The sequence below is a fragment of the Mercurialis annua genome, linkage group LG3 (assembly GCF_937616625.2).
Source record: "Mercurialis annua linkage group LG3, ddMerAnnu1.2, whole genome shotgun sequence".
In the NCBI taxonomy this organism is placed as follows: Eukaryota; Viridiplantae; Streptophyta; class Magnoliopsida; order Malpighiales; family Euphorbiaceae; genus Mercurialis; species Mercurialis annua.
This window is the reverse complement of record NC_065572.1, coordinates 74,705,145-74,722,895: the sequence shown is the minus strand read 5'-3', so window position 1 is coordinate 74,722,895 and position 17,751 is coordinate 74,705,145. Positions and strand designations below refer to the sequence as shown.

The window sequence follows — 17,751 nt, the reverse complement described above, 5'->3', positions numbered from 1 at the left end:
ATTAATTATTTTCAATTCAAAACACCATATAATTTTTTGATTTGAAAAAATTAAAAATTAGTGTTTTACATTCTCCAAATTAAAAAAATTATATTAAACTTGCAAAATACACAAAAACTCGTGATTTTTAAGTAAATTAAACCAAAGAGAAAAAAAGGTACTTCCGTTGGGCTATCAACAGAGGCCAATACAAGATCTTCTTGGCTATCCAAATCAAGAACCGAGATTTGCTTAGATTAATGCAAAAAAAAAGTGTAAAGTTTGATACTTTAGTTATCTATGTAAGATCCAGTGACATAATTCAGATTACAAAGCTGTAAAATTTTCGGAGTTTGAAATGATGTATAGCAGTGGCAGTAAAGGATTGAACAATAGAGTATCTTCTACTGCACTTTATGGATCAAGAATTTCACTTCTATTGCTCTCAATGTTTGCAACTTTCTCTGCAATTTATGTGGCTGGCAGGTTAATCTTTTTGATCTTTTTATATTTTGCACAATCTGTTATAATTCTAGTAATTCGTTAGTTGAGGGCTAGGTAGCACGGATACGGGAAAACGGGACACTTAGATACGGATACGGATACGGAAAAACAAAAACAGTGTTATCTTAAGATTTTTTATGTAGAACACTGAAATTTCATGTCCGAAAAGTTAAGTGTCCGAAACAGGACATGTAAATTGAATGAAGTGTCTGTGCTACCCATTTGAGGGTCTTTAGTGTTGTTGTTAGTTCTGATTGTGTTTAAAGTTGGATGTAGATTGTGGCAGGATACAGAGACCAGAGTTTATTTGATTAAAGAACTTGATAAAATAACTGGCCAGGTGGGTGTTCACATTTTTAATCTTTTTTTTTTGAATTTTACTTTCCATGATTTTGTTAAGACTTGAATTAGGGTTAAGTTATCAGTTGAAGTTAGACTTAAGTGGCAATTTACCCCAATCAATATTTAACTTTACGGTCAATTTAGTCATAAATTTGATGTTTTTTTATCAATTTGCCTTATTTTAGCATAATAATTATCATCGGAGGTGAGCCGCACGTTCCGAATTAGGTGTAAAAATGAGGTAAATTGATAAAAAAAAAGATAAGTTTTGGACTAAATTGACCACAAAGTTATACTCTAAGCCAGTTGACCATCACTTGCAAGCTGAGGAGGGCAAATTGCCACTTAAGTCGTTGAAGTTAATTGGAAACAGTGTATGCTAGCAGAGTATCAAATTTGCTCACTTGTGATCTAAGCTATAAATTTGAAATATTGATGTAGAAAGATTTGATCCAAGTACTTTCCTTGTATTCTATCATGTTTATTGATGGTTTGATACTTTTTCTATGGCTGAGCTGCTTTCTGAAAACCAAGGTTTTTCATTTCAGGGACGAGCTGCTATTTCGGTGGACGATACATTGAAGATAATTTCATGCAGGTGATAATAGCTTGCTTTTGAACCTTGGTTTAACAACAATTTGTACCTTATGAGTCATTTATTGATCGGTGTCATCGTTTTCATTTAGGGAGCAACAAAAGAAGTTATCAGCTATTGAGATGGAATTGGCTGCAGCTAAACAAGAGGGTTTTAGTTCAAGCATATTAACAGAGAAAGATAGTAAAAATTCAAAGAAAAGACATCTAGCAGTCATAGGAATATTTACAACATTTGGCAGAAAGAACAACAGGAACGCTATCCGTAAAGCATGGATGGGAACTGGTAGAGCTCCCCACATTTCTATGATTTCAATATTTTTGTTTTCTTGATTCCGTGATATAGTGTTTGTTTTAGGTTGAAGTAAGAAGTCGTCGTGTAATTTCCTGGATGTATTCATGGTTTATTATGTACTCATAATGCGTAATGTGTATATGGAGTTTGCATAAGTGCTAATCTCGGGAACGTCTAAAATTCTAAATAGTGAAGAAAGTTCTCTATATTTTAGCATCGTGATTAGGGTCCCCATTATCATGTTAATTGATACTTACGTACGCTGAACTGTGGACAGATTCAAGTCATATAGATTCTCTTCGTATATTAATTTTTCTCGTAGATTTGTTATCCGTCCTTCTATCTGTCAGGTACGGCATTGAAGAAATTGGAGAATGAAAAAGGCATAGTTGTTCGTTTCATTGTTGGAAGAAGGTATCCAAGTGTTATTGTGCATTTGCTTTGATGTTATTATGTTTTTTGCTTCTTACCAATATATTTCTTCTATCGATACTCAATATATTATGGCGGTTGGTCATGTTGTCTTGCAGTGCCAATCGTGGAGACAGTTCAGACAGGGCAATTGATGATGAAAATAGACAAGCCAATGACTTCATTATTCTTGTATGTCCATTAAGAATTAATGGTTTCAGAAAAATAATTTCATAGCCTTAGTTATTTCTAATTCTAATCTTTATAAAAAATCCCTTAAAGTAGTTAAATTAATGGAGCTATGGCATTGAGGTTCCGGTGCTAGGTTCCGTGTACGGATTGTTTGCTTAAGCAATCTAAGTAAGCACAATTTTAGATGAATCATCAAGAAAGAGAAAGTATGGCAAAAATATAATTAAAAGAAAACAGAAAAGCCTAGCAAGGAAAATGGGTTATTGAAGATAATTTGTATTCGTAAAATCAATTATTTGTTCATTACAGCTCTTTTTGTTCGCAGGATAACCATGTTGAGGCTGTTGAGGAGTTCCCGAAGAAAGCTAAATTATTCTTTGCTCATGTTGTGGATAAATGGGATGCCGAATTCTATGTGAAAGTCAATGACAATGTATATGTTAATATTGGTTAGTATCATGTTGTATTATTAGAAGCTTATGTTCTTCTCGAGTTTGGGATTTTAATTAGACCTTGTGAGAAATGGATGATTATTGTGTATTTGCAGATGCTCTTGGAACAACATTAGCAGCTCACCTGAACAAGCCACGTGTTTACATTGGTTGTATGAAGTCGGGCGAAGTTTTCTCTGAACCGTCAGTAGTTTCTCCCATGATGATTAGAAAAACTATTTTCATTAGAAATATTTGTTACAATTTACTCTTCACACACTTATTGAGCTAAATTTTGCAGAAGTCGTAAATGGTATGAACCAGATTGGTGGAAGTTTGGTGATAAGAAATCGTAGGTCTTCGTTAACCAATTTAATATTTTATTTTAATGCTAAAAGTTATGGTTATGCAATATTTTTATATGGTAAGTTCAAAGTTACATGTACTAAAGCAATAGCATATGCAATATTTTTATCAGGTACTTTCGCCATGCTTCCGGCGAGATGTATGTCATATCGCAAGCTTTAGCAAAATTCGTATCGATAAACAGGTAATGTCTTGCTCCTTTAGTGCATCACTTGAGTAACCTATGATTGATTTGGGGTTCTAAGTAGCATTTATCGACTGTGCAGAGATATTCTTCGCACTTACGGGCATGATGACGTTAGTGCCGGATCCTGGTTTATTGGGCTTGATGTCAAACATGTAGATGAAGGGAAGCTTTGCTGCTCATCCTGGTCATCAGGTGCTATTTGTGCTGGTGTTTAACTTCGATTTGGTTCAATATCCTGTGAAGCAAATCAAGTATCGGCCGATTCGGGAATTTCATCAGTTGATTTACCCTTTTAGAAAATTAAATTAGTTATATTGAAAATACCACAGATAGGAAAGTTTAAGAATTATATGAAAATGGATCATCTTTAGCAGTCCACAATAGCAAGATTCTGTTTTTGTGCTGCAATCAATGTAAATTTAGTTGATTCTTTTATTTGTGATCATTTTGTAACTAAACTATAATTTGTAAGGGTTCTGCGTAACACATGTGTAATGCCATCAATTTGGAATAGCTATAACAAAGTTCGGATTAAAAATATTGTCGAAATTAATCTATGTTATTTGTATTATCACCAGGACAGACATATGACAAGTATAATTCCTGTAAAGTGATAGAAGTAGAATTATTCCTATTTCCGAGGACTTTTTATACGGTTATTCATATGTTTAGTGTTGAATTTCATCTCGTTTTGGCCCTTATTTGTTATGTCCAAGTGTTGCAGGCGTATGCATGGAATTGAGCGTATTTCGAGCTTAATAGAGCAAAAGCAGACCTTGGTGGAGAATCGTGAAGCTTCGGACCTTGGTGTGTTGGAGCATTCTATCTCACCTGTCAGTTTCAATGTGATTCTGCAGAGTGATAATGAGACCAGTATTCCTTCACCAGCTGCCCAAACATTGAACCTTTGTTATTCATTAACCTCGTCGGCTCATCATACTCTACTAGTTCTCCTGAAATGCGCCAATCAATACATTTTAGCATTCTCTTCTACTTAAGCTCTCCTAGTTAGCTAGAGATTAACTGAAATCGGCTTGGCTTGGGAACCATATAAAGGATGTATATATATATACACATACAGAAGTATATAGTTCTGGTAAGAAATGAAACTCACCATCACTGATAGTGAGAACCATGGTGCAATCCATAACTGTTGGTATCCTGTGAGCTACTGTGATCACAGTGCAAGTGGCAAACTCAGACCGGATAGTTTTCTGTAAGATCAAGTCGGTTGCATTGTCAATTGATGCAGTTGCTTCATCAAGCACCAATACTCGACTTCTCCTTAGAAGTGCACGCCCCAAGCAAAATAATTGTCTCTGCCCCATGCTCCAATTCGCTCCGTCTTCCATAACTGTCCACCCTCATAATTAATAATGATCACAACAAAAAGTCAACAGATGCCATCTATGTTGCGTGAAAACTTTACGAATTTACATGTTTGGCTGTTTAGTTTTTGTTTCTCTGAAATTCTATATTTAAAACTTAATCATGTAACAAATATTGTTTGGCTATTTCCTGTTTCAGTGTTTCTGTTTTCATGATACATACATAGAGCACTATATACTATAATTTAGATCGAAAGACTTACCCATGGAGTCTAGACCATTGTCTTTCTCCTGGACAGCCTCTCGAAGCTGGCACTTCCCAAGAACCTAGAGAATGCAAAACAAAAAACAATTACTTCGAAAAGCTTGTTCGCAAAAGAAAGAGTATCAATAAACATAAATATATGGATGTTAACAATCGGCACATGAAGGAAACTAAATGTACCTCCCATATCTCCTGATCAGTGTGCTGAGACAAGGGGTCCAAATTGTATCTCACAGTTCCACTAAAGAGAGTTGGATCTTGAGGAATTATTCCGAATCGTGACCTCAGATCATGCAGCCCAATTTTTGAGATATCCATGCCATCTACAATAATCTTTCCTCCGGTTGGCTCCACTAGACGGAATATAGCTCCAATAAGAGTAGTCTTTCCACTGCCAGTACGGCCAACAATGCCAATCTTGTGCCCTCCCTGAAAAGTGCAACTGATTCCTCGAAGAACTAGTGGTGCATCAGACCTATATCTTATCTGTTTCAAGTCAATTTCTCAGCACCCTTAAACTTTCTCAACTGTAATGTATCCATCAAATAGAAGAACAAAAGATTTACCTGTAAATCACAGATCTCCACTTTACCCACTGTTGGCCAATAGGGCGGGGAACGGTTATCTTCTATCACCTCAGGGGCTTCACTTGGGATATGCATGTATTGATTAAGCCTTTCGACAGAAATGATGTAATTCGCTATGGTGCACTGAGTTTGAATTGAGGAAACCAAAAACACGTTTAAGGAAAGACCATAGGAAAGTGCCATTCCAACCAATCCTGCATAGACGAAAGTCTTTGTAACTATCAAGCAGATACAGATAGATATTATTCATATTAGCTAGGTAAAATTATAGAAGATGAAAGTAGTACTATGTCGAAAATGTTTATCTGATAACCTGGGCTAAAAGTTCCAGGAGGAAGCGAAACCATGCAGAGTGTTGCAGAGGCAAGAACGATTGCACTAAGTGCTTCCAACCGTTGAATCAGCCATTCGTTTGCTGCAAAGTTGTGAAAGAAAGGGCTAGCATTTGTGTCGACGAGGTCAAGATATTCAGCAAAGAATCGCTCTTCCTCCTCAAAAGAGCGAATTGTCATAGCCCCTGCTACAGATTCAGCTAGATGGTTCGCCACCAAAGATTTGGTTGTACCATTGATCCGCATCAACTCTTTCGCAGAGGCAAAATAGTATCTCTGCAATTACCATTGATTTGCATCAACTCCTTCAGAAATGAATAGAATCTACAGAAGAAGAAATATAGATCTTGCAGACTGACTCTTGAAAGGACATTAAACATTACCTGCAGACGAATTGCCAGATAAATCATTGGTATGGAGACAAACAGCACTTGCCAGGCAACAACAGCCAGTATTCCAAGATTAGAATAAGCAATTGTTGCCGTTGCCACAACAAAGACTAAACCAAATGGGACATCAAGATCAACAATACTCAGATCTGATGATACCTGTGAGAATTAATGGATACAGATATGTCAGTTAAAATGCATTAAGATCAACAATTCAACTGTATTTAGTGCTTACCCGACTAAGTATTCTTCCTAGTGGCGTGGAGTCATAGAAGGACATAGGTGAACGGAAAAGGGAATGTAGTAGCTGAGAAAATAGAGACGTTGATGATTGAAGACCCAACATGACTGTAGAGAGAGATCTCATAAATATAAACACGGATGATGTAGCACCGATGATCAAGTAGACAACGATTAATCGCAATGGAGTGACATCAGGCTTGTCGACATTAGCTGCCATCCAAGAACTCTGTGAAATCTGACCAATCACAAGAATAACCTGACTGAGAGCAGCTATGGAAAACAGCAAGTATCCTTTGTTCTGACTCAGATACTGAATGTAAGGCTTCAATCCTGTATCTCCTATTTCTCTTTCTTCTTGCTTGATCGATTGATTTCCTTTTGATGCTTGAAGTTGCTTTTGTATGTAGCTCTTCTTGATAGATGATCCTGTTCTTTTGGTTGTAATAATACCAGTAAGCCTTTTGGAACCTGCCGTCTCTTTGTGAGCATTGACAAGGTCCTGAAATTCTTGGCTCGAGGCCAACAGCTGATGATAAGAAGCTGATCGCAGGATGTCCCCATCTGACATCAACTGTCACCAAAATAAGTTAATGTGCTATTCACTTCAATGGATAAACTTGCTCACTATGTTGCACGGGAACTTATCAAGTTCTAAGTTTCATATTTTTGTTTTCGTTTCTGGAAATATTTATGAAACTCTGAAATTTTATATTTACGACCTATTCTTATGAAAATATGGTTTCGCCATTTCTTGTTTGAACGTTTTCTATTTATGTGCCACATATTTGCTCATTAAAAAAACTCCGACCCCAAAAATAAAAATTTAGGCCAAATAAAAGAAAACCAACCAGAACAGAATCAAATGCAGGCAGGAAATCAACTTGATGTGTCACAAGTAAGACTGTCTTCCTTGCAAGTGCCCCCATGATATATTCCTGGAAAGATTAAGTTAGATTTCCCTTTAAATTTAGTAACTAAGACATGAAAAATAATTTTCGTCCTGAATGGTAAACTGCGATTACGTACATTAAACAAGCTCATGGCAGTTTGTGCATCAACCGCACTGAAAGGATCATCCAAGAGATAAATGTCAGCATCCTTATAGAGAGCCCGGGCAAGTTGAATACGCTGCTTTTGACCGCCACTCAGATTGACTCCTCTTTCCCCTATTTCCGTAAGATCACCATGAGGAAGCAAGTCAAGGTCCTTCACCAGAGAACACCTCTCGAGTGTGTCGTGGTATCGTTGGATATCAATAGCAGAGCCAAATAATATATTTTCCCTTACTGTTCCACTCTGTATCCAAGCTGTTTGCGAAACATAGGCAATCCTCCCATAAACCTTAATCTGCAGGTCACGAATTTGAAACAAGATCAGTATATTCAAGATATCTGTTAAGAGACAATCCTTAAATTTTCAAATTGGTACTGTAGAAGAGAAAAAGCCAGTAATCCTTACAGTTCCCTGTGTCTTTGGAACTTCTCCAAGAATTGCAGCTAGAAGTGACGATTTGCCTGAGCCAACTTCTCCGCAGACAGCCAATTTGTCGCCCGGTCTAATCTCCAAGTTTACATTTCTGAGTGTGGGTTTTGATGACTTCTCTTCCCATGAAAAATTGGCAGACTCAATTGAAACGGCATGGTTTGCATTCTTTATATATTGCTTCTGTCGAACATTTCCATTCTGCAATTCTGGTGCATCTAGATACTTCACAATTCGCGCAAAGGCAACCTTTGCTTGAATAACAACTCCAATAACATCAGGTATAGTTCGAATCGGATCTTGCACAAGCTGTAAAGTGGCGATAAAAGTGAAAACATTATTAGCATGAAGAGGAACATTGAGGAAATAACATGCACCAAATGTAGCAGTAGAGACCAACAGAGGAGAACACCAAAAAAGTAAACCGTTATATGCTCTTCGCAATTGTACTGCTGATAACCATTTATACTCAACTTTCCTTAAATCTTCTATAACATTCTTGAAATGTTTTTCCCATGCATACAATTTCAACACCTTCATATTAACTAAAGCTTCAGTGCAGGCCTTTAATCTTTTATCTTGTGCCACCATAAGCTTAGACTGATATTTATGCTGCAACTTTGCGAGCGGTATATTGCAGAGCGCGGTGATTATAAGAACTACCAAAGCTGCAACTGTTGCTAGCCCTACCGCATTGAACAAAATGACCAAAGAGATGCAGAGCTGGAGGCTTGTTGTCCAAGTCTGATGAAACCAAAAGGGAAATTCGCCAATTCTATAAGCATCTACTGTGACATAGTTCATTATCTCACTGCCTGAGTGCATCAATCTACCAGCATTTGATAGCCTCAATTGTTTCCTATATATTGCAGCCGTGAGCAAGGATCTGACCTTCAAACCGATGAGCCTGGACCGAAAATTCCATTGCTGTTGTGATAATGACCCTAAGATTTTTAAGATGAAAAGTGCTAAGGCTAATATATAGCCTTCGTATTTAAAACCTGATTTTCCTTCTGCAGCCAAAATGAAATTATTAAGAAGCATAGGACCTGCTGACAGAGTAAGTATCTTTAGTAACGCGAAGGAACCCGAAACAAAAATTTCGTTCGAGTGGCATGATACAATTGTCCTCAGTAGTGAGGGTTGAGAGGATGATTTAGCTTGTTCTTGCTTGTTGACTTGCTCTAAGAACTGCGCATAACAGCTTTTTGCTTGATCTGCTCGACGCAACTTTGGCATATCTTCATCCTCAAGAGTCTTTTCTTTGCCCTTTTTCATCAGTGGGTTCAACCACCAAAATGACATGTTACTGAAAACTCCTGCTTTAGCAAATGGAGTAGCTTGATCAGATTTATTAACGCTGCTGGCCTGATCGCCATTTAAAGGAGCATAAAGGCCATTTTGGTTGTCATCAATCTCATCCTGTTTATAGCTCTTACAAGCACAAAACAGCAATAGTATTGCTGCTGGAAAAGACACAATATCCAAAGCCACCTTAACTGATACTCCATTGCCTAAAATGACAGCAAAGACGGAAAAAGCACATACAATTCCAGAAACCAAGAATGCAAGAACAGCCAGTAACCGCAACGGAGTTCTCCCGAAATGTCTCCCTCGAAGACTTACGGTTAGACCAACTGACAAAGATGTGAACCCTTGTAAGAACATAAGTAACCACCTGCCTAAGGGTAAGGCAGTTCGAGTTTTCCTCAAATTCTCTTCTAAAGTCCATATGGCTAAGCATAAGTACACCAGTCCAAGACAGCCATTAAAGATGGCAGAGCTTATCTGCAAACTCGAAACGCCCCGTAATCGAGGTGGAATTTCAGTCCGTGATTTTTTTATTGAGATGAATAGAAGTATGATCAAAAGCAAGAAATCCAGCAAAATCATCAAGGCAAGATTGACACATGAATTAGGCTGACTGAAAATATCTAACCTCAGTGGCCCTTCATTTATCTTTAATCTTCCAGAATCCCCACAAAATAGTGTCCATAAATCCTCCATAACTTGTTTCTTCTCTCTTACCTCTCCTGACTCTGACAGGAAAAAAAGAAACATGTTCAGCTGTTCTTGCTAAGTATCAAAGAACTATCTAATCATTATTCCAAAATAAATCACTTCCTTTTTCTTATGCCTGACAATGTGACAACAGTGACAGTAATAATAGATAAATGTCCAAGTCAAATTACAGCAGAGATTAATCTTAGGAAAAAAAAACAAGTTGGATTTATACCATTTAACAAACTAAAACTTTCTTGACATTGCGATTCACGAAAGTAGAAAATAATATAAAAAAAAAAGTTAAAGAGGAGACGTGTGCAAGTCAATGCTTTTGTACATAATAAACAATTAAGCATGTGTATTGTACAAGATTATGAGAACATCGCCGACAACTGAAGTGCATTCACACTGCTAAAAATAACTTAGGACATTCCTTGTATTGCATGCATGAAAAAGGTTGTTGCAGAATGAACAAGAATTTGTTATCAGGATGAAGAAAATGATTTGAGGGCCACAACCACTAATTAACATATACATAGAAACATATAATTAAATATTACCGAACAAATAATATCGACTGTGCAGTGCAGAGCTATTATTTGTACTTACGGGCATGATGATGGACTAGTGCCGGATCCTGGTTTATAGAGCCTGGTGTCAAACATGCAGACGAAGAGAAGTTTTTGCTGCTCATCGGGTCTTCTTTCTCACTCTCTTACATGCACATTTACAAAAACAGCAAGCCTACACAAATCCAGCAAAAATCGAACCAAAATGAATAATTGAATCGAACCAATAGTTCAGTTTGGATTTACATTCTTTTGGTTTTGAAAATACTAAAGAAAAAATAGTTAAGTTTTGGTGAAAAACAAACTGCAGTTTGAGGTTTCTTGAATACTTGTAAATTTGGTTCATTTTTTTATTTGAAAATGAAATAAAATTTTGATTCAGTTTGGAACTTATTTTAACAGAAGAGAGATTATATTAGAATCAATAAACATCATAAACCAACTGTTATAAAATATTCAAAATTCAAAGTAAACCGAATAATTGATCAATTTGAAGAAAAACAAAGCAACAAAATAAAAATCTAAAGAATTAAGAGCTAACGCTAATTTTAACATTTTGTCTACTTTGAGAGACTTGATTAGCAGAGATTGGCAAGTTCATGTGCAACACACCTACAGGGAAGGTAACAGGAGTGCAGATTTCATGGCATGTCTCGGGTTTACTCACCCTGTTGGGTCCTATGTTTACAGTCAAGCTCCGGACAATGTCCGAGGTTACGTCATGGAAGACCTCTTGGGAGTTTCTCTACCCCGTATGTGCAGGAACCTGTAATTCTGGCCTTAGCCAGCCCTCCTAGATCAAAAAAAATAAAATCCGAGCACTATTTAGTATTTGCACCCTTGGTACTTTCATTTTCAGCGTGTTATGTTTCAAATATACTTCAATAACACTTAAATGTTTGATACGCAGTGGCATTTTGCAATTTGTACTGCACATTCCTCTACTGCCGAGAGTTTGGCGGATTAACATATCATAAGAGTAGTAAATCAATTTGGAACAGCAATAGAAACAATTAAACAAAGTTTGGATTAAAAATCTTGTCAAAGACAATCATATTATTATTATACTTACAAATGATAAATGTAAACAAAATATAAACACGCGATGGTTGATTTTGTTTATACAATAACCAAGTGAGGCAGGTATGGCAAAATTATACTACTGTAAGCCATTACTCTGCTACAACATACAGCATTCTGTCTCCGCTATGTTCACGATGAGCTGTTAAGAAAATGTGTCAATGCCTTATCGGTGTCATTGTCATACATAAGTAAAGCTTCAGCTATATTGTTGGGCGCGAATCCCATTTCTCTTAGCAGGGTGAAGCCATTTACGAATTCACGAACCTGAATTAAAGGAACATAAGAAAACGCTATGAAAAGTTATACTACTAATCCAAGACAGAGATGGATGCTTGCAAACGATACAGATGCCTTTACACATGAAGAAGCAAAACCTATTAAAAGGACACTGGTTTTAGTTTTGTACTATTTAGTACTCCAATAGAGATTGCATAATATTATATTGACCATTTGAACACCATAGCTTCTATTGGAAGGCCTAGTAGCAAAAGTTCAAAAAGCTGAAGGGCTTCTTAATCAAAGTATCCTTTCATGTATTTTTTACTATAGGTTAAAAATAATACAAGGATCAATCGACATCCTCAATGCAATTCAATCAAAATTCAGCTCTAGCAACATAAAGATTCTTCATCAATTGTCATCTGTAATGATAACAAAGCAACTACAAGTTCCCCACTCAACTCAGCTCAACTGAACCAAAAAGTTCCTTACCACCCCAGTCGTAAATGAAAGGTAACTAGCATAAAAACTGAAAGAAACTACCTTGGTTGGATTGTCTCCATAGTTTGCAACTGCAAGAGGAACAGCTTCTCGACTGAGTCCGGACGCAATGTATTTGCTGACAACCGGATCTGCACCTGGACCCTACATTATCAACAAAGTTAATCTAATGCAGGAACACAAAATTCTGTAATCACACAAGTCTAAAGTTTTTCCTTCTTGAGAACATTAAATTTCAGTCATACTTAGCTAAGGTTCTCAAAACATTGTCGGTTACACCAATATAGCAAATCAGAATCTAAAACAGCGTTACTCGGCCTAAACAGAGAAACAGGCTTTAACGAGAAGTTCCGTACCATTGAAGAAGTTGATTCGGTTTGTTTAAATGGAAGATTTTCCATCCCAAGCTTACTCCAATTCTGAACTTCCTTCTCCGCTTCCGCTAATATTCTTCGTTCAAAATCAAAATCAAAATGAAAGTTGCTTCGCGGAATATCTCCAGCTAATGGAGACAATTGAGGCTACAACAAGAGCAATCAAGTCAAATTCCGAACATTAATACCTAATTCTAATCATTATCACATGATAAATTATTTTAAAAACATTAATTAGCAAGTTGTATACCGGAACAGTGATCCGATACTCTGGCTTTAAAGCAACTCGGATACCTAATCCTGCTGAAAAAGATAAGGAAATTAAAATCATACATCAGAATCGGTAACAGAAAATCGCGTACATAATAAAACGATGCGTTTCATTATGAACTGGAGAAAAATAAAATAAGAGAAGCGGATTAAATGCATTGATGCTCACAAGAAGAAGGTGAAGGAGCGGAGGCCTGGTGATACGATGGATGACGCGCTACGGGAGGGACCGGCGCGTGGCCTTGTGGTTGACCGATTCTTGGATACATAGACTGGCCGTACATCGGGTGGCTCGTCGGAATCGATGACGATGAGGAGAAGGAAGGGGCGGTTCTGTTCCTGAAATCGTAGTCCATTTTGACAGTTGATTTACGAATTAAATTACAGTGAATTTAAGGAAGGAAGCTAAAAACTAAAAAACGAAGTAGAAGAAACGAAAACGATACTTTCAGGAAAAAAGACGCGTTTCGTGTTGAGTTTTGTTAATTTTTGGGCTAAATATAGTGTGGGTCACTAAACGTTTCAATTATTTCAAAAATAATTAATTTATTTCTTAAAATTTATGTAACTTCAATTTTTATTTCAAAATAATATTTTCAATCTAATTTCTCGAATGTATTAGTTGTAAATATCAATTTTTATATATAATATATAATTTGGTAATTTTATTGGCGTGATAAATATTGTTGATTTAGATTGTCACATTAATAAAAAATATATTGAAAAGATGGTAATCTTAAAAAAATAAATTGATGTTTAATATTGTTTTTGAAATAATTTAAAAAAAATTAGTGAGTCACTATTTAACCCAAATTGTTGTAATACTGAACAGGTAGGCCCCTGAACTTTGCAACATGTAATAACTAGGATCAAAAGCGACTTCATTAGCAATTTGATCAAGGAGCATTTGGCATTTACTCCAAAGCTTAACCCAAAACAGACAACATGAAATTAACTACGGCATCTTCACTTTTAAAACTAAGAAACTCTATATTTATAACTATTTTTGAATTTACATATACAACATTAGATACGGTAATACTCGTTTCAGCGTTTTTGTTTTCGAGCTGCATTGATGGTAACTTGCCAGTCAGAGCTAACATTCTAGTGAAAAACTTGCAATCAATTTCTGTAGAAACTATGTACATATGGGAATTAGATTAAAGAAGATCATAAACCAAATAAGGGGTCACTTGCACCAAATATGGCAGCATTGAACTGTCTTGTATTCAGATCACTCCCATCCAAAGCAGAACCAAATCTATCAAGCCACTGAGTTGGACTAGGGTTCTCAGTCTCCTCTACCCATTCGGAGGTCATATCGATGTCATCAAATTGGATCGGATCTGTTTCTGAAGATTTTGATCTCATTTGTCTCGTCAACTTGAGATTGTAATTTATGTACACAAGGTCATTCAAGGTTTCTTTATCGATCTTATTGCGTTTTTCAGAGTGAATTTGCTGAAATGTGTTCCAGTGTCTCTCAAACGTAAAAGTGCTACAAACCTGACTCAGGATTCTGATGGCAACTCGTTGCAACACTGGTGCAGAGTCACCAAATTGTTCCCACCAAAGCCCTACAACAAGTCAGCAGTAAGTTTTTAGGACCAGCATATAAATGGTACAAACAAAACTTGGCACTTAAGCATAAATTCTAGCAATAAACTTGAATTCACTCGATCATTCTTCATTAAACAGGCAAATCGGAGGAAAATAATATAAGGACTCAAACACCAATAAGTTTGCATCCCATTTACAGTAATTTCAAATAGAAATCTTTCACCATGACGTGTAAGTGAGCGTATACAAAGGAGAGAATCTCAAAGGATATTTGAGGCAAAAATTGAAACTCATTCAGGAAATAACTTTGAAGTTCTGCAAGAAACATATCAAACTCAATCTGTAAACAGCTAAACAACTAGATGTTTCTGGATTATGAGATTCATAAAAACATGGATTCTAACTCTCAGTCCAAAAGTTGCACTTGTGCACATATAAGAACAAAAAAAAAAGAAACTAAAAACCATTTCGAGCAACATTGAAGTTATGATAGAAAAGACCACCTATTTGCTTTCATCTAGGCATAGAACAAAAACTGTTCTGTAACTGGCCTTTCGCGCACATGCACACACAAGGGGTTCATCTATAGTTGTCAGACACAAAGATTATCATATATAAATGATGCAAATATCCATCTCAATTCAGCATAATCCAGTGAAATGCGGCAAGATGAAAGACAGTAAGTAATGCATTGCTATAACATACGTACCAGGTGCAACTGTATCTCGTGCCTCCATTGCTAAATTGCAACCAAACATTCCACTTGCCCTTGTGAAAGTAAATATTTGATTGGTGATGTCACGTCTCATATCAGGAGTAGGAAGTAGTTTCTCGATAACCTTGAAGAAATCCTCTTTGATATTTACAAGAAATTTTATTTCAGGATTATACTGAACATTCGGGTTCAAAAAAGCAGCTGCTGAATGAAGAGGTGAATGGAGTTGATCTCGCCACTTCCGGTCCACTATATCTAGAAACGTCTTGCATTTACTCTCGTCCATTATGTAGTAAGTCCTTATTGATTCTTTCGCTCTTGTCATTAATTCATAGATAGACCCCACAGCAGGTTTACCACCGGATACTTCTCTCAATACCTTGAAAAAAGGCTCGGAGATGGCTACACTTTCTTCGACGGCCCTCCAGAAATCACCATCCTCAACAATCGATATACAAGCTAGGCTTTGTGCTTTATTTGAATATGATGTGTTTGCAGAATACTCATTGCTGTTGAACATTAGCTTCATTCTTGATCTTTGCTTTAACATTGACTGCAGTGATAGAAAATTGGACACAGATTTTGTAATACCAGTTTTGATTAGTTCCTGCCCTCCAGTAAATTTCTTCATCAGATCAAGCATGGAGGAATTGTTGTATATAAACTTCGACAGTGTTTGCGCTTGTAAGATACATCTGTTCACACAATCTACCTTAGCGAACTCCTCCAAGATTAAGTTTATACATTGAGAAGCACACGGAGATACGAAAATGGTTCCATAATTCTGCAAAATATGGCTGCCAATGCCAGTATAGTTGAAACTACTGTCCATAATTATCTGCACAACATTTTCAGCTCCAAAGTCCTGGATAACAGAATCAAATAAATCCGCAAGACACTTGGTATTCTTAAAGTACGATGATGCATCTACAGACTTGTGAAAGAAGGTTCTCGAGGGCGAGGAAACAAAAAAGTTAATCAAAGCTCGAGATTTGTTGTCAGTCCATGTGTCAGCAATGATAGTACAGCCTGTGGTAGCCCACTCTTTCTCGATATCTTTCAATTGCAAGCTCACTTCAGACTTAATCCTTTCCAACCATATAGTCTTTAAGAATTCTGCTGAAGGACCTGTAAATCCTGGACCGCATTTTTCTATTGCATCGATCATAACCTGATAGGACGGAGAACGAGCAACACTAAAGTCCAGCTTATTCTCAAAGAAGAACAACGCGATACTTCTTTCAGCATTTTCTTGACTAGTTAAAGAGAAAGGGGCAACCGATGCAGCAGTAGGATAAATTTTAGCAGCTGAAGATGCAGATACCGCGTCCATAGTCACGAGAGGTTTAGTTACAGATAAAAGTCCAGGAGATTTGGCTTCTGCAGGCCTTTGCTTTTTAGTACCAGAAGGTTCTTTAGTGTCGTCCTTTGACGTTATTATCGCCCTTACTCTGTCGGTAACATCATCCCTCACCTTGCTACATGGATTTACGCCTTTACTTGGAAGTCGGGATAGATGATGCTTCAATCTACTGATTCCACCATTCAAGATTCTCTGGCAAAATCTGCATTTCACCTTGTTTCCATCCAATTTCTCAGCATATTCCCAACAAACATCTTTTTCTCGAACCACTAACAGTTAGATAGACATCAATCAGTAGAGCTACCAAATACTTGACAAATAAGCAAACATAACTTGTATATGATGATATTTCAAAGTCTCAATTAATCACCATAGATTACAAGCTCACAAAAAGGAAAATAACACAGTTAAACAACAATCATAATTCATAACAAAATAACAAGTTTGAACTTACTGATGATGTTGATCAAGTTTTGTGGCCTTGCACTTTAGCCTATACAATAGGTAAAAGAAAATGGCATTTGTAAGAAGCTGAATTATGCATACAACATAGATAGCACGGACACTCTATTCAATCAACACTATCCCGATTCGGAAACGTTTTGGACATCTAGCATTTCGAACTCGAAACTTTATTTTTACACATAAAACATAAAATAACATTGTTTCGCCTTGTCTGTGTCCAAGTGTCATATTTTTCCGTATCTGTGTCCGTGCTCCTAGCATGCAAGTGATTAACTACAAATTTTAAAAGTTCAGTTACAACAAGTGATTTAATACAGATTTGGATTACATTTTCTTGTATAAATAATTACATTATAGTTCTAGTTAGCTTAACTAGGTGGAAATTAAGGATACAGACAGTATGTTCATATTTAATGTTACAAGATTTCCCATCATTTTCTCAGTAATCAAACAGAGGACTAAGTGACACTAGAGAAAAAAGTGCAGAGGATAAAATAATAAAATAATAAATAAAAAGAAAAAATGAAGGAGAAGTAGCGAGAAATTTGAGGAGCTTACAGAGAGAACTTCTCGACGGAGAGATAATCGGAGATCGCTGTTTTGGGAGTTTCTTTTCTTTGATTTGTTTATTTATCGCGATAATTTGAAGGGTTAGGGTTTTGATTTTCTCTTCTATTATGATCTGTGCGTCATGATTCCAT

The 17,751-nt window shown here is 36.5% G+C and overlaps 4 protein-coding genes across 4 annotated transcripts; 1 reads left to right on the top strand and 3 right to left on the bottom strand.

Moving 5' to 3' along the window:
- The first annotated feature begins 159 nt into the window (after positions 1-159).
- Positions 160-3,854, top strand: LOC126673729 (hydroxyproline O-galactosyltransferase HPGT1). Its single transcript, XM_050367975.2, has 11 exons — positions 160-465; positions 760-823; positions 1,374-1,423; positions 1,512-1,705; positions 2,065-2,128; positions 2,245-2,317; positions 2,643-2,766; positions 2,865-2,952; positions 3,050-3,100; positions 3,227-3,298; positions 3,381-3,854. Exons 1-11 carry the CDS (start codon positions 338-340, stop codon positions 3,514-3,516), a joined length of 1,044 nt encoding a protein of 347 aa, XP_050223932.1. The 5' UTR covers positions 160-337; the 3' UTR covers positions 3,517-3,854.
- Positions 3,790-11,417, bottom strand: LOC126673727 (ABC transporter C family member 10-like). Its single transcript, XM_050367969.2, has 13 exons — positions 11,113-11,417; positions 10,541-10,675; positions 7,904-9,966; positions 7,472-7,792; positions 7,294-7,380; positions 6,438-7,016; positions 6,197-6,361; positions 5,795-6,089; positions 5,461-5,675; positions 5,075-5,380; positions 4,893-4,956; positions 4,416-4,655; positions 3,790-4,254 (listed from the first exon to the last, which is right to left on the bottom strand). Exons 2-13 carry the CDS (start codon positions 10,623-10,625, stop codon positions 4,142-4,144), a joined length of 4,533 nt encoding a protein of 1,510 aa, XP_050223926.1. The 5' UTR covers positions 10,626-10,675; positions 11,113-11,417; the 3' UTR covers positions 3,790-4,141.
- Positions 11,418-11,506: 89 nt separating this feature from the next.
- LOC126673730 (uncharacterized) lies at positions 11,507-13,415 on the bottom strand. Its single transcript, XM_050367976.2, has 5 exons — positions 13,117-13,415; positions 12,928-12,980; positions 12,660-12,824; positions 12,346-12,447; positions 11,507-11,847 (listed from the first exon to the last, which is right to left on the bottom strand). The coding sequence occupies exons 1-5, from the start codon at positions 13,301-13,303 to the stop codon at positions 11,713-11,715; spliced, it is 642 nt and encodes a 213-aa protein (XP_050223933.1). The 5' UTR covers positions 13,304-13,415; the 3' UTR covers positions 11,507-11,712.
- Positions 13,416-13,917: 502 nt separating this feature from the next.
- On the bottom strand, positions 13,918-17,699 carry LOC126675492 (uncharacterized). Its single transcript, XM_050370136.2, has 4 exons — positions 17,609-17,699; positions 17,040-17,078; positions 15,217-16,854; positions 13,918-14,524 (listed from the first exon to the last, which is right to left on the bottom strand). Coding segments are annotated over exons 2-4 (2,046 nt in total). The 5' UTR covers positions 17,041-17,078; positions 17,609-17,699; the 3' UTR covers positions 13,918-14,117.
- Positions 17,700-17,751: the final 52 nt, after the last annotated feature.

Excerpts from the sequence above, each read along its gene's own strand:
- LOC126675492 (XM_050370136.2), bottom strand. Across the intron at positions 14,525-15,216 it reads ACGAGATACAGTTGCACCTG|GGCTTTGGTGGGAACAATTT; the intron begins GTACGTATGTTA and ends GACTTGTTGTAG.
- LOC126673729 (XM_050367975.2), top strand. The coding sequence starts at position 338 with ATGATGTATAGCAGTGGCAGTAAAGGATTGAACAATAGAGTATCTTCT. Across the intron at positions 2,767-2,864 it reads CAATGTATATGTTAATATTG|ATGCTCTTGGAACAACATTA; the intron begins GTTAGTATCATG and ends GTGTATTTGCAG. Across the intron at positions 2,953-3,049 it reads GGCGAAGTTTTCTCTGAACC|AAGTCGTAAATGGTATGAAC; the intron begins GTCAGTAGTTTC and ends TAAATTTTGCAG.
- LOC126673727 (XM_050367969.2), bottom strand. The coding sequence starts at position 10,625 with ATGAGCAGCAAAAACTTCTCTTCGTCTGCATGTTTGACACCAGGCTCT. Across the intron at positions 7,793-7,903 it reads TTCCAAAGACACAGGGAACT|ATTAAGGTTTATGGGAGGAT; the intron begins GTAAGGATTACT and ends CGTGACCTGCAG. Across the intron at positions 7,381-7,471 it reads CTGCCATGAGCTTGTTTAAT|GAATATATCATGGGGGCACT; the intron begins GTACGTAATCGC and ends TAATCTTTCCAG.
- LOC126673730 (XM_050367976.2), bottom strand. The coding sequence starts at position 13,303 with ATGGACTACGATTTCAGGAACAGAACCGCCCCTTCCTTCTCCTCATCG. Across the intron at positions 12,825-12,927 it reads AGTATCGGATCACTGTTCCG|CCTCAATTGTCTCCATTAGC; the intron begins GTATACAACTTG and ends CTCTTGTTGTAG. Across the intron at positions 11,848-12,345 it reads ATGGAGACAATCCAACCAAG|GTTCGTGAATTCGTAAATGG; the intron begins GTAGTTTCTTTC and ends CCTTTAATTCAG.